We start from the raw sequence: 16,051 nt of genomic DNA, 5'->3' as shown, positions 1-16,051 counted from the left end.
ACATTTTACAGTTTTTCTGCATTGGTTTGGCTAATCTCTTGAAACAGGAATCACAATCTCAAAACAACATGGACAAACCCCCAAACCACTTGGCAATTGCTAACAACAGAAGTAATTTTGTCATTAATTTCACCAAATTGTAAATGCCAAGTACAGGTAGCCTACATTTAGCACAATCCTCAAGTGAATTGATCAGTTGATCTAAACTGATTGTTGATTCTCAGTGTAATGATTGTTCGCCGCAAAAATGTCAGCCTCATTTCATTGCATAAGTCATCACATGCAATAGTCTGTTCAATTGTCAAAATTAGACAGTCAGGTGATGACCAAACAGTATGAGCATCTTTATTTAAACCACTGTAGGCTGCATATCATTTTCATAGTTTATTTGTTTGTGTGTTTATATTACAGTATATTATGCTGTATACAGTGCATTTTCTATTTACTCTGATGTATGGAAGTTACTTTACTGTATGTGTGTCATTGATAATGGTTACAATTTCCTTGGCAGTTTGAGTACAATGCGTGATGTGAAACCTTGGAGGGTTATAATAAATATTATAGGATTTAAGATTTATAATAAATATTATAAATCTTACTCATTTCTTGTATTTAGTTTTTACACAATTGCATTCAGTCAAAAGACTAAAAACGGTAAAGTAACCGGTTTCAAGAAATGGGCTAAGACTGAAAGATGAACATGAGGCATTTCAACGGTCCTGCCATATTGACAAACCATCTAAACGTTTTGACCTGCAGTGCCTACACAATTCTAAAGGGACAGAGCATATTGGGGGCACTGACTGTTTATATGAGAAAAAAATTTAGTTTTGACGTATAAGTGAACAGTTTTAAGAAATATATAAGCTTTTACAACTGAGCTATAGGGTTGTGCTGAACTGTACGACTATTTTGCCAAACAATCTTAGTGTTGAGAATGTGATTCCTGTTTCAGGAAAGGAGCTAAACCAATGAAGAAAACTGTCAAATAATCTATATAATATACAATACTAAGAAACTACTCATTTTAAATCATTCAAGCCACTACAGTAGTTTATATCCATTTATAAACATTATGCTTTTAGTAATCTCAAAAATAACAAATTTAATCACTTGTTCCTTTAAATATTTGAGGTCAAAGTAAATATGTTGTAGTTTTATTTTACACAAATACATTTGTAAAGCTTAATGATGATGAAACATTACATAGTTTGATAATTATATCATTTTATATGCATCCTATGTATGCAAAAACCATTTCACAGACATCAAAACAAGACTTTGACCAGTCCATTATATCACCCAGCTAAAAACTACAAGAACGAATCATGAAGCACTAAAATGCCTAATAAATAACAGATCTTTTAAGTTTGTGTGTATAATAAATCATCATATTGTGTATAGTCTATGATCTGTGCTACCTCCATCAAGCAGACCTATTGTGAGCCCGCTGTCGTCGAAAAACGAATGCGTGCAGTGAGCTGGAGGAGTCGAGCTGGGGCTCCAGTGAGGGGACAGTGGAGGACTGCCCGAAAAACATGCATGCTGGACTGAAGCCACACAGAGGACGGTTAGTGAAAGAAACAGGCCCAAACTGACATCATGCAGGAAAGAGAGACAGGTGCAAGATGGACGGCCAGAGACAAGAGAGCAAAACCTTCCAGCACTGAATCCAATCAGTTATTCGCAATGGGGATTTGTTTTTTAACGTGCTGTGGGACAGGAGCTCTCGTGTCTAGGCCCAGGGTGCACAGGATGAGGAGACGAGATGAAAGAAAAGGCAGGCTTACTGTATTTCTCCTCTTTGCACCTCTGCAGGATCTCTAAGCTTCTCTGATGCACAGGGTGATGCAGAAAACTAAAGCTATCCACACTTTTCACAGCTGGAGCAGCAGCGTCATGCCCTTAGGAAGCCAAAAATAAGAAGAAAAATAAAATAAAAAAGAGAGAAAAGAGAGAAGAGACAGATTAAATAGGGAGGAATAGGTTGTGCTTGTCTACTAGAGTTGTCCTGCAAAGCCAAACCTTGACTATCAGCATTAAATCATGATCAAACTCTATTATTAGAGAATTTCTTTTAACAACCAGATCTGAGCCACAGTGAAATGCAGGACAGGACACATGTGGAAGGACAATCCAAAGGCAGTTGGCAGCACTAAACTACTGATGTTCAAACTGTTGTAATTGAAGAAGAAAGGCATTGTAGATACCGGAAAGCTGGAGAGCAGAGCAACAGAATTCAAGCAGGAGGAGCTGGGCTAACAGTTATTTAGGCAATATACAGTTTATACAAAATAGTCCTTACATTTTTCATTTGTGATATTTTTTTGCTTATATATAATACATTTTAAATATGAGAGTGAGAGGACAATTTTTTAAATATTACAGACCCCAAAATGCAGTAATTTGTGACTGCTCTAGCAGATTAAAATTAAAGGGAAAAAATAAAACACAAATCATGAAGCATAAAATGAAACAAAAAAACTAAAAGATTAAATAACAAAAATCATCCAAAACTAAACAAAATAAAACAAAACACAAGAAGACTAGACAAAGACAAGACAAAACAAAAACAAAACAAAAAAAACAAAACACAAAAGCTAAACAGAGGGTGAGATTGCTGAGATGCAATAGGCTCACTGAGTCTTTCTGTTTCCAGTTATTCTATTTCCCAATACCTTTATCAATACAATTTTTCAGCAAGTGCTCCATTATAAAAATACAGCACAAGAAATCTTCCTTGAGAATAAAATTAGTGTATTAAAATAATTTCTAAAGAACCATTAAAGACTGGAAATACATTTTAAACTACAGTAGAAACTAAGGCTGCACGCTTCATCGAAAAAAGATTGTGATCTTGATTTGACTCTACACGCAATCTTAATCCAGCAATTCTACGATTCAGCCAAGTTTTCACATTGTTCTTCATATGTTTCTTAGCAATGTGGACACCTAAAAATGGTGTTGAAAGAGTCACATACTGTATTTATAAGGTATAATTCACCCAAAAAATGTATTTCTGTCTTAATGTACTGACATATTCGTGCCCGCAAAATCACACGTGAGCTGCTTGTTTACCACAGAATGGTGAGAATAATGAGAATGATGTCTACTTTAGTGAACAGAACCATAGGCTGTGAATAACAGCTAATAAAGTTTAAAAATAAAATTCTGTTTGTTGCACAAGGCAATTGTTTGGGAGTCGTGTGGGAAGATTTGCATGTGTGTTTCTCAAAGTGACTGCAGCAATGACATGAACTCAGCAGAAAAAAAGTGAAACCGAAAGTGCGCAAATCATTTAAATAATCATCACATTTTAGAGTTATGATTCTGACAAGCATTTGATGTGTTTTTCTTTTATAGCGAATAATGTTGTGCATTAAAATAAAACTACTAAGCATATATAATGGTGAATATAATGCACAAGGAATCTGATAATGGCAAATGTCTCATTTTAACAGTGGGGAAAAAAGGTCTAACAATATTGTCGATGACAGATGGCAAGCATATGTAACTTCAGAATTCTGATCTGATTCTGATCTAATCACTTTACTGTGCATTAACAACCAGGACAAATTTAAAGTCTGTTCAAAATTGAGCATTTTAACCTACAGTCGACTTAATAATATCATTATAATCGGCCGAATAATATTATTGTTGTTTTAATCATATGTTTGAGAAATAACAATAATAATAGCCTGCTCATTAACCTTTATTTTTCCATCTACAGAATTGTGAGAAAATTGTGATCTTGATTTTAAGCAAAAAAACAAAACAAAAGGGGATTCTAATTTTAGCCAGAATTGTGCAGCCCTAGTAGAAACTAATTATTTTATACTGTAATTTTAAAATAGATTTTACAAAAGAAGTTTTTATTTGTATATTTTTTTAAATCAATAGAGCCTTTGTGACCAGAAGAAATTAAAATTACTTTAACATTAACATAATAACATAAAAATCTTTACAGTGTCCTTCATTTTTTGAAAAAAAAAAAGAATATCACAATATATCTTACCGCAAAAAAACATGTTTTTAAAAGCATTTTGAAGGGATATATATATAAATACACACACACACACCCATTTAAGTAAGAGTCCGTGGAACAAGCTAGTTGTTTTGCTTACAGTACTAACAGTTATCATTCAGTATTTAGTCTTACTTTATATTAAGCAGCCTTAATTTCTATGTACTTATATTTAAATTAATCATTAGAACATAGCACTTATTGTATATACAAACATATTTTTACATTGTACTTACATTTTTATTTATTACAGTACACTGTTGCACCCATACTGCTAAACCTGTCAATAACTTTACCCGTATCGCACCTCAAAAGTGCCACTAGTGTTGTGCAACACAATTTGACCACAATAAGTATATTGTACTTATTTTAAATGCATGTATTACCTAGGTATTAAAGCAACTTAATATAAAGTGGAACCCTTTTTTTCCCCCAGACAATCGGCGACTATATATTCTGCAAAATACATAAAATTCAAAATAAAACATGTAAACTGAATTACTTTAAAAGATAGAACTACACTGATCAAAATTAGCTTGTATGATTGTAAAGAAATACTAAAGAAAATAAAAAGATAAAAAGCAGAATATGCCATTGTTAGGAAGGAAATGTTAACACTTGAAATAATTTCTTCTTTTTCTTTCTCATTCATTGAAGAATCTGTGGTACAACCAAAAAGATTGAAATGATAAATCAAACTGATTTGACTCACCGCTGCGTTTCTCCACATGTCTCTTGCCAGCATCCCTGAAGGCCACCATGGCTCTGAAATAGGCTCGGAGCACAGCCCAACGGAATGTGGCCACTGGGTCAATGCCGATCAGCCCACAGATGAAGGCGTTCTTACTGCTCTTGAGGAGCGCGACGATGTCTGGCCGCATGTGGTCCGTGTTCTTCTCCCTGAAGTCCTGGGACAGCAGGTCACACAGAAGGTCAGATAACTGGATGTTATTATGCCCAGCTCTAATAGGCAACAATAGAGGCTCATCCATTCAATGAAACCAATGAAACATCAGAGAGGAGAGAGAGTGAGGCCTGCAGAGCTCCATTATATAACACATGAACAGAGGCTTTATATTGTAAATAAGAGGATCAGCTTCTCATGACTGACAAACTCGGCCAAACTTAACCAGGCTGTACACTGGATGATTTTATTGGTTTGTTTTTTCTTTCTTTTAAGGATTTGTTTGGTTACGTCATGACCTGGAGAATTAATAAATTAATGCTTATCTATCTATCTATCTATCTGTCTGTCTGTCTATCTATCTATCTATCTATCTATCTATCTATCTATCTATCTATCTATCTGTCTGTCTGTCTGTCTGTCTGTCTGTCTGTCTGTCTGTCTGTCTGTCTGTCTGTCTGTCTGTCTGTCTGTCTGTCTGTCTGTCTGTCTGTCTGTCTGTCTGTCTGTCTATCTATCTATCTGGTTGCCCGTCTGCCATCCATCCATCCATCCATCCATCCATCCATCCATCCATCCATCCATCCATCCATCCATCCATCCATCTATCTATCTATCTATCTATCTATCTATCTATCTATCTATCTATCTATCTATCTATCTATCTATCTATCTATCTATCTATCTATCTATCTATCTATCTATCTATCTATCTATCTATCTATCTATCTATCTGTCTTTTGTCAATGTTATTAACAAAGATGTCTTCATTTAACTTGTTTATCGTCAAGCCCAAAATTATTCATACCCCGGGTAAATTCTGGCTTAAAGTTACCTTTATTCAACCATTTTTTGGGGGGCTGGAAAGACAGACTTCTCCCAATACATAATAAGATATTGTACAAGAAGTATCATTGTGAGAAGCAAAATATATTTCTCAGCTTTATGTACCGTTTTATTTACATTTAAACAAAAAGTGGCATGTCCAAAATTAGGCATACCCTTCTCAATAATCGATAGAAAACCTCCATTTGCTATTAAAGCAATCCAACACTTGCTATAATTGCTGACCAGAATTTTCTCGACTCGTATCTTTGCAAATTTACCTTTAGCGTTTTACTCTAATTCTTTTAGGTTGGAGGGTCTTTAACTCTGATCTTTAGCTACCGCCACAGAGTCTCAATTGGATGTAAGTCAGGACTTTGGCTGGGACACTGCAAAACTTCAATGTTTTTGTCTGCTAACCATTTCTTCACCACTATTGGTGTGTGTTTTGGCAGATTTTGTGCTGAAATGTCCATGGGTGCCCAAGTTTCTGTTTCATCTAGCTTTTCTGAAAAGCTCTCCGTCCACACTACACCACTGAAAACGCACATTATGTGCATGTCTGAGCTCCAGGCAGTCAGCAGGTGCTTTGAGCACACCTCCCCAGGTGAAAGCAGTGCAGGTTGGACAGCTCACCAAGGATCTTTAGCTAGATTTCATCTTACTATAGTTGGTAAACAAGTTATTTATTCATCTTATCTCTAATCTAACAACTCTTTGGACTTTTGAATCTATTACTTGTTCTCAGGTAATGTGCTTTGGTTGAAAAGAAAAGCTAATATGTTAAGTTATGTAACCGCATACATTGATTCTGCACGTTTGACTGATTGCTTGCCTATATTGTATAAACGTATGTTACATTATATATTTATAATGGCCAATACTGATTATTAAAGCTGATATTCAGTAAAACAGAGGGTATGTAAATGAAAGGAGGCAGTAATGTTATAGGCTCCGTGTTGTAATAAATATGCATACACTGAAGATGACGTTCATATAAATATGTAGCTACACGACAAACTCTGTGCACTAGCCTAATATTGGTGAAAAAGCCCCAATCAGACGGGTGAACTTCTGCAGCCACAACTCAGTTTTCAAATGTCTCAGTTTCCCCACCATCCACCTGGACACGGAGCAGCAGCATTTTAATACCAAAATAGCCTCTTAATCATTTTCAAAACGCTCCGTTTTTTAGGGCTCGAAAACTCCGGCATAGTGTGGACTTAAGGTGTAACTGTAGCAAAACTTCTGCGTTTTAAAACAAAAACGTATAAGAGTAGACAAGGCCTAAGAGTTGAAGGCTTCTCATTTTTATACCAAATAAAGGCTACATCATTGAGGACAAACAATTACATTTTAGTTCTGACCATAAAACAGAAGACAAGAAGTCTTCTTTGTCTAACTGAGCATTTGCAAAGCCCAAATGAGCTTTTGTGTGTCTTTTCTGGAGAAGTGATGTCCTCCTTGATCTGCGTCCATGAAACCTAGCATTGTGCAGTGTCTGATGGACTGTCTTCCTTCGAAATGTTGCCACCAGCAGAGCCTAGATTCATTAGGATTGCCTTGGTGGTGATCTTTGGATTATTTTTTTACTGCTCTCATTATCCTCCTGTCCAACACAGGTGTCATTTTTGGAGTCTTGTATTTTTAAAAAAATACGTTTCCTTATAGCCACTGGAACTTTAAAACATTTATATATGGTCTTATAGGCCTTTCCTGACTTGTGAGCAGCCACAATGCGCAGCCGCAGGTATTCTCTGAGCTCCTTTGTCTAAGCCATGACTGTTCACAAACCAACAGCTTCTGTTTTTCACTTGTTCAGTTGATAACAACAGCTGTTCCAAATAAATCAGGTTTATTAGGATGCTTTAAAAGCTTGGATTACTTGAATGGTATAAAAAATAGGATTTTCCCACAGACTGTGGCGGTTTGTAAAGGATGTGAATAGTTTTAGACGTGACACTTTTTGTTTAAAGGTAAATAAAAGCTGAGAAATGTGATATATGCTCAGAAACGCAGGACGCAATAGTTGCGATTTAGAAAAAAAAAGACAGCATTCTGTGATGCAAATTGAAACAATTGTGGATCTTCACTTTTCAATGAATAATCCTGATTAAATCTTGAATGATCAAAACTGCCCCTACAGTAGTAAAAATGTGTAACATTTATAATTATTTTCTATAAAAAAAAAAAAAAAACTAAAACTATAGTTTTTCCTCTTATATTAACCAAACAGATGGCCATATAATTGCCTCTAAAATGTAGCAACACTACTGAAACATGAGATGTATTTAGTTTTACACCCATTGCTTGTGATGTTCATGTTTATAATAAAGACATTTCAGCATTTGTCCGATGAACATGTCATTTTTTTGTGTGTATAAATACAAAAAAACACAGAACGTAGCATAAGTGTGTAGCCGTATTCAGCACTGACCTTCACACCATATTTGACTTTTCCTGCATAGTGTTTAATGATGAAAGCTGGCTCCATCACTGCAGGAAACTCAATGTAGCTGTTTCCTTCATGCTGCCGTTTGAACTTGTCCAGAAGGGTCTGATTGGTGGCCTGTGGAAAACTGAAGCACAGGGCAATACAACTCATTAAAGCTCAGCTTTATATTTTTATTTCATGATTTCATTATACATTGACCTTAACAGATATTGTCACTAATGGTAAATATGAGCACACAAACTGTGAATAGAAAAAAATATCTGCACTTGAATAGAGCCTTTGGTCACACTCATCAATAAGGTTCCATTATGTATGCACGATCATGAACTAACAATACTTTTACATTTATTAATCATACTTTAGCGTTTACTAAGGCATTCTTAAAATCAAAGGTGCACTTGTTATTGCACTGTGAGTTTATGACTATTTTCATAAACTGACATAATCAAAGATAGATAAACAATGTATAGTAACTGATGTATTTTATCATTTGCTCTTGTTAGCAAACTTATTAAATAATATTAACTAATAGAATCTTATTATAAACTGTAAATATACATATAGAAAAACAGACGAGCGATTCGCTATGATTCAACTGATCTTTGCATCTTTAACACACTCCAGTATCCCTGTATCTGTGCTTGCACTCGGTGAGAGCAGTGAACTGATGACCTTCATGGCCAATCACAGTCATTTCTGGTCAATACTATGGCAAATCACCGCTGTTGTTAGTGGGAAATTAATGTTTTTTAAACGTCAGTACCAGAACAACACTGACAGACAACACAAGGGTGTACAGAGGACTGCATTGTTTTAGTGGTTATATAGGTTAAAGCAGGAAAATGTCCTCATGATGTTTACATGGTGCAATGAACTGAGGCCTAGGAGGACACTTAAGCGTATTACTCTTAAAGAGATTAAGATTTAGTTTGATGCCTAATATGCTTTTAATTATATAAATTAAACTAAACTGAAAGATATTAAAATTATGTGTACAGCATGTCTGCATTTTGAAATCACAGCAACAGCTGGAGGTTTGTAGTCCACAGCATGTTGTCGCAATGTTTACAGTGCTGATTCTATACAGTACTTCTGGGTTTCTTCTAGAGCTGTGAACCTACACTAGTCTCACGGTTCGGTTCGGTTCGGTTACGATTATCATGCCATCGATTCGGTTCAATTCGATATTTCGGTGCATCACGGTGCATTGACGATGCTTTCCATACACAGTTTTATATTTTCTTCACAGCAGCATTTCTTGTATTAAAATGTATAAATATATATATATATATTTATATATTATTTGTAATACAATTTTGTCGTTTAATACAAACAGTCAAATATACAAACTGTAACTTTAAACAAAACGAGCATTAAGCAAATAATATAAACAAATATAAACATCCAGCTCAATTTCTGATCCTTGTCTAGTTCTCTTACACCTCTTTGATTGGTCACACCCTCAACAAAAACGGTTGCTATTGGCTCTTGCGCGCTGCGCTCTTCAGATAAGTGACACTGATAAGCGGCAGGCGGCAGCGGCGATCTCACAGCTGATGCATGATAGACACGTTGGAGAAAACTCTGCAGACACGCGCTCGTTTCTGTATCCAAACGTAATGCTGTAAAACAGCCGAGAGGAGAAGAAAAGCCACCCCAGCAGGTCAAATGGGCCACTGTGTGTGTGTGTGTGTGTGTGTGAGTGAGAAAGAGATAGAGACAGAGCGAAAGCGAGAGAGAGAGAAATGGAGTAGGCTACTTTCATTCTCTCGATCTCAGTGAAATAGGGGCTTTTGTTGTATATGTCAGTGAAAGACTGATCCAGCAAACACACACAGTGAAATTGTGCACAGTTTATGAGTTTTAAGTACTTAAAGCGTTGTAAATACTCACGATCGTCTCCCTCGTTACAGAGCGCATATGAGGTAAATGACGTCACTAATAACCGGTTATGATTATTACTGAACCGATACCAAATTGTCCGCATCTGCATCGCGATGCACCGAAGAAACGATTAATTTTGACAACCCTAGTTTCTTCCCACCGCAGCCTCGCTTTCGTTTTTTAAAATAGTAGCCATGTGAAATAAGCATGTTGCTTCTTGTTGTCCCAACACAAATGATTAAAGTTAACTTAATCATTTTTACAAATTGAAGTGAATTGAACAGTTTGAAAGTAGTTTGAATAAGGAAAAAAAGTAATTTTTTTCTGAGTGTAATAAACAGGCAATAAACTAGAAATATTCTGCTAAAAATCATTCGTATGCTGAGAATTTGTCACAAACTAAAGTGTTATGCCAAATTACCAAACTGAAACAATTTTGGAGGTTTGCGGAGGTCTTCTAGTGCGCTTGGAGTGTTGAAGCGGAAAGTGAAAGTGGTCATAAAGAGCGTGACGGAGATTCTGGAGACAATATATTATAAACCTGTGCAGTTCCTCTGGCCTTGAGAAGAATGAGAGCTGCTGCCAAGACTTCAGCAGAAAAGCAACTCAGCCGCAGGAACAGGAAGAATGAGACATTAGAGATTTGAGCTATGAAAAACACTGATGTGGAGAGTCAGGTTTCCAGCTATTTTAGGCAGAGACAGTCTTACTTTTTCTTTTCTTATGCTTTTGTTTTGGACAGAGATAACATTTTTGGGTTGTTAAAATCTGAAATGTATTTATTAATTTAGTTTTAAAGTGCACCTATTATGCAGAAATCACTTTTATAAGGGGTGTAAACATAGTTGTTTGGCAGCAGTCTGTGAATATAACAACAAATGCTAAAGATTTATTAATGATTTTTGTTTATAATCATTCTTCACAAAAATAGTCGGATAAAACACTTTGATTGATATTCTCCCTTTGTACATGTCATCAGAGGGAAAAAGCCCCACCCATTAGTGACAATCTCTCCCTCATTAGCATAGGAGGTAAGTCTTGATTTTTAAATCTGCAACTATGCTGACACATAGGCACTTGTAACTCCGCCCTCTTTTCAAAAGAGGGGTGGGAGCACAATCTCATTTCAATTGAAAGCGGCAGTCACTCAAACAGCACAATAAGGACTGAAAGAAGCCGTTTCAAATAGTGAACAGACATCCTATTTACGTGGTATTTTGAGCTTAAACTTCACATACAAACGTCAGAGACGTATTTTACATCTTGTAAAAAAAGGCATGATTTTTTCCCCTTAAAAACATTTTTTTTAAATAAAACTATAAAGTGTTTGATATTTACATATTCAAGTTTAGTTGTATAGAGCTTTTCACAATAATCCTTGTTTCAAAGCAGCTTTATAAAATCAAATTAATCAAGTTAGGAAAATTTAAAGTTATTAGTTACCATAACTTTATTAGTTACTAATAACTTTAATTACCTAAAGACGAATAGCTTTTAACAGTTCAAGTTATTATATATTACATATTTACATAACAAATGGTCAATTTAACACCAAAACGTTTATTTATAGTGGAACCCTCTTAAAACATTAAAATAAAAGTGTACTGTGTAAAAGTAGTAGACGTACTTGCACTCTTCATCCAGTAGGTGGAGCAGTGCTGTGGGCTTCTTGCTGATGAGGGTGATGCAGCTGGTGTTATCAATGTAATCAATGTTATGCCAGGTAATGCCTTCTGCCCTGTACTCTTCCTAAAACAAATACAAACACATTGAAAAAATCAGTATTCAATCGGGTTGTTGGGTAACACTTCATATTAACTGCACATGAATCATTTATTACGCGTTAGCAAAGTTCATCAGTTAAGCATTAGTTCAATTATAGACAGTAGTAGCAGTTTATAAATACAGCTACAAATGCAATATTTTTTTACTTATAAGCCCATACAGTCAAAGTCAGAATTAAAAAGCCTCCTGAATTATTAGCCCCCCTTTTTACTTTTTTCCCAAACTTCTGTTTAACGAAAAGATTTCTTCAACACATTTCTAAAGATTATAGGTTTAATAATTCATCTCTAATAACTGATTTATTTTATCTTTGCCATGCTGACAGTAAATAATATTTGACTAGATATTTTTCAAGACACTTCTATACAGCTTAAAGTGACATTTAAAGGCTTAACTAGGTTAATTAGGTTAACTAGGCAGGTTAGGGTAATTAGGCAAGCTATAGTATAATGATAGTTTGTTCTGTAGAATATCAAATAAAAAAATGCTTAAAGCAGCTAATAATTTTGACCTAAAAATGTTTTATTTTTATTTTTTTTTATTAAAAACTGCTTTTATCCTAGCTGAAACAAAACAAATAAGACTTTCTCCAGAAGAAAAAATAGTATCAGACATACTGTGAAAATGTCCTTGCTCTGTTAAACATCACTTGGGAAATATTTTAAAAAGAAAAACATTTAAAGGGGGTTTAATAATTCGGTAACACTTTACAATAAGGTTTATTAGTTAATGCACTTACTAACATGAACTAATCATGAACAACACATGTACAGCATTTATTAATCATAATCGAACATTTACTAATGCATTATTAACATTCAAGTCCATGCTATTAGTTGCATTAGTTAATGCACCGTGAGTTAACGAACTAATAATGAACTACTGTATTTTCATTAACTAACGGTAACTAGCATGAACAAATACAGTAGTAAATGTATTGCTCATTGTTTGTTCATCTAAGTAAATGCATTAATTAACATTAACTAATGAACCGTATTGTAAAGTGTGACCAATAATTCTGACTTCAACTGTATATGATGTGCGTAATGATTGTTTCATATTTGCATTTTCATTATATCAAAATTGCTCTCATAAGCACAATGTTCTCGGGTTACTCACGACATGCTGTTTATAAAAGTAAAAGTATCTCACAACTGAATTAGTCCAATTCAACTGTATATAGTTTAAAAGTATTTTATGCATGCTCTCTGCAGTGACAAGTTTGATTGATATTTGTGTTAATGTGCTATGGATTTGTTACATACATAAGACTTCAAATCAGTGATGTAAGGATTTTAATGAAATCCGGCATTTGAAAATACTCAAAAGAATGACAGCACAGCATATAAAAATACTAAATATACCAGGAATTGATCCATGAGAGGTCTTACATGGTTAACTAATACCTAAATTAAGTATTGTATTTTTTACAAATCAGTTATTTAGCAGTAGTTGGGGATTTTTAAGATCATTCAGAATGAGTAAGTAAATGATTACTCAAATGAACATTTATGCATCTTATTTTTCAAGTATTTAGTAATATCTACTCTATGTTAACAAAACTTTTTGAACAAAAAATCATAAAGTTTTGTGAGTTCATCTAAACTGATGACTATTTATGCTTTGTAGATCCCTTTTAAGGAGGCCCTTACGGAATCTGTGCGTGCAGAAATCCACAGATATTTAGCCCATCGTTGAGTCTATTTATTCACTGGTGAAAATGTGTGTAAATTTATATTTATTCTGTTTTTACACAATTACAGTAATAATAATGAATATTAAAGTGATAATTTGATTTATGTACAACAGCGGCTCCCAACAGGGGGGTACAGACCCACAAATGGGTCTCAGCAAGCTCTGTGGAGAGTCGCGTCATATTTTTTACAATTTTTTTTGCAGTGAACAATTAGGTGAACGATCATGTGGCCTTATGCTTTGCTTTATCCCATGGCTGACCAAAAATGGACAAATTTGTAATTCATACTTAACAAATAAAAAAAAAAGAAAAAAAAAGAATCACTGATCCACAGTAATGGCCGATGCATACTGGACCCAGGTTTAGAAGCTCCAAACATTTCTGCTCACAGCGCTAGCAATACTGGAAACACCAAGATAGTTACCTGAACTATGGATATTTATTTTTCTCGAAGCAAAGAGTCCCTGAATCAACCACAATGCATTGCCTTCGCCAAAGATCTTGTTAACAAATGCATGAGACCGTCCAAATTAATAAGACATCTGCAGACGGCTCATCCTCAATACTGCAAGGTGTACCCAATACAAATGGCCTACTGATGTTTTGCTTTAATATTTTACATTAGGCTATTATTGGTGCATAAACCTAAACCGTTTATTTTTATTTTTTGTCATACCTACTGCACACGTACATGAGCGATAATATCATTAAATGTTGAAAGGGGGCTTACAATATTTTCTGAGAAAAAAGGGGGTCTCAGGCAATAGAATGTTGGGAACCACTAGTCTACAATACAGTTTGTAAAGTAATAGTTTCCATTTTTTACTAGATATAATATATAAGGGACTTGCTTTGTTTACCAAACAAATGGATCTAGATGGATTTGCATTGTAAACATTAAATCAAACTTAAAAAGGAATTTTTTATTTCATATAATACGTTTTTAGTTACGATACCCCCAAAATCATTTCGCATAAGTCCGCAGATTTGTTATAAAATTCTATACAGAAATAGCAAAAAAAATGTCCACAGATTCTGTCTGGGCCAACATATAAGTGACAATTATAGGCTCATTTATATTCGAAACTTAAGAAAAGAAAGAAAAAAAAGTGACAGGGTGATTCAGGAATAATAATAATAATTTCAAGATACAAACATGAAACTCTATCTAATAAAAATTTTATGTTTGTCTGATTTTATCTAAAAAAAAAAAAAAAAAAAAAAAATATATATATATATATATATATATATATATATATATATATATATATATATATATATATATATATATATGGAGTGTATATATATATATATATATATATATGGAGTGTGTATATATATATATATATATATATATATATATATATATATATATATATATATATATATATATATATATATATACACACAGTATATATATATATATACAGTATATATATATATATATATATATATATATATATATATATATATATATATATACACAGTATATATATATATACAGTATATATATATATATATATATATATATATATATATATATATATATATATATATATATATATATATATATATATATACAGTATATATATATATATATATATATATATATATATATATATATATATATATATATATATATATACACACACACATACAATTTAACCACTGCTGAATAATATACTTTGTACCTACTTTGTACCTACATCATAATATAAATACAGTGTACCTAATGTGTTATTAATGTATTGCAGAACACTTCTAGTGCTCTTGAGGTGGGATACAGGTAAGGTTAGGGACAGGTTTGGCGATAGGGGTGGGTTACGGTGTAAGGGATGGTCAACAGTGTAAATAAAGATGTAATTACAGAAATGAATTATAGATATAATTACATGCATGTATTTAAATGAGTATATGTAAAATGTAAAAAGATGCTTTTGCACAATAAGTACATTGAAACAAATTATTTATTTCAATTATTAAAGTACATGTTAAAATTAACTTGGAACTGAAAGTCTATTTATATAGAGCTAATACTAAAATACTGAATTATTTGCAAATGTTTAACAAATGATTTTTAGTTTGCAGTTATTTAAAGTGTTATTGTGCCTTGTTTATCACTGTCCTTGCCATTTCCAGTCTTCTAAAACCTGGAGAATCAACCAGAAACTGCTTTTCATTAAAAAAAAAAAAATAAAATATTTGAAACAAATCTTTTTTTGTCAGCCATTTATCACTGTCAGATCTCACAAAACTTGTTAGCCCTACATGGTTAATTATTTCATTATTGGACTGCATCCCAAACAACAAAACAACAGGCCTGCAAAGTGTTTTCATGTTCTTCTAGAGACTTCCTTTCGCCGGCCCGAAGGTTTCGTGGTCTTTGCGGTTTAATAATATGAAAGACATTCTTAACATTTTGTAGCTTTTTTTTCATCTCAACTGTTTCCTTGGATCGCTGGGAAAGTAAATGAAACA

At 33.7% G+C, this 16,051-nt stretch overlaps 1 protein-coding gene across 50 annotated transcripts in view; it reads right to left on the bottom strand.

The window, feature by feature from the left end:
* myo9aa (myosin IXAa) overlaps positions 1–16,051 on the bottom strand; it is a 256,784-nt gene that overhangs the window by 62,615 nt on the left and 178,118 nt on the right. For 24 of the 50 annotated variants that reach the window (NM_001423815.1, XM_087258438.1, XM_087258442.1 and 21 more), the window contains 4 exon segments: positions 1,791–1,904; positions 4,737–4,932; positions 8,191–8,332; positions 11,720–11,841. In NM_001423815.1, the coding sequence (NP_001410744.1) occupies positions 1,791–1,904; positions 4,737–4,932; positions 8,191–8,332; positions 11,720–11,841 (574 nt within the window). 50 annotated transcript variants of the gene reach the window in all.

The sequence above is a fragment of the Danio rerio genome, chromosome 7, assembly GCF_052040795.2.
Source record: "Danio rerio strain M-AB ecotype USA chromosome 7, GRCz13ab, whole genome shotgun sequence".
Classification (NCBI taxonomy): Eukaryota; Metazoa; Chordata; class Actinopteri; order Cypriniformes; family Danionidae; genus Danio; species Danio rerio.
Note: the sequence above shows the minus strand (reverse complement) of the source record. Positions and strands in the feature narration are given on the sequence as shown.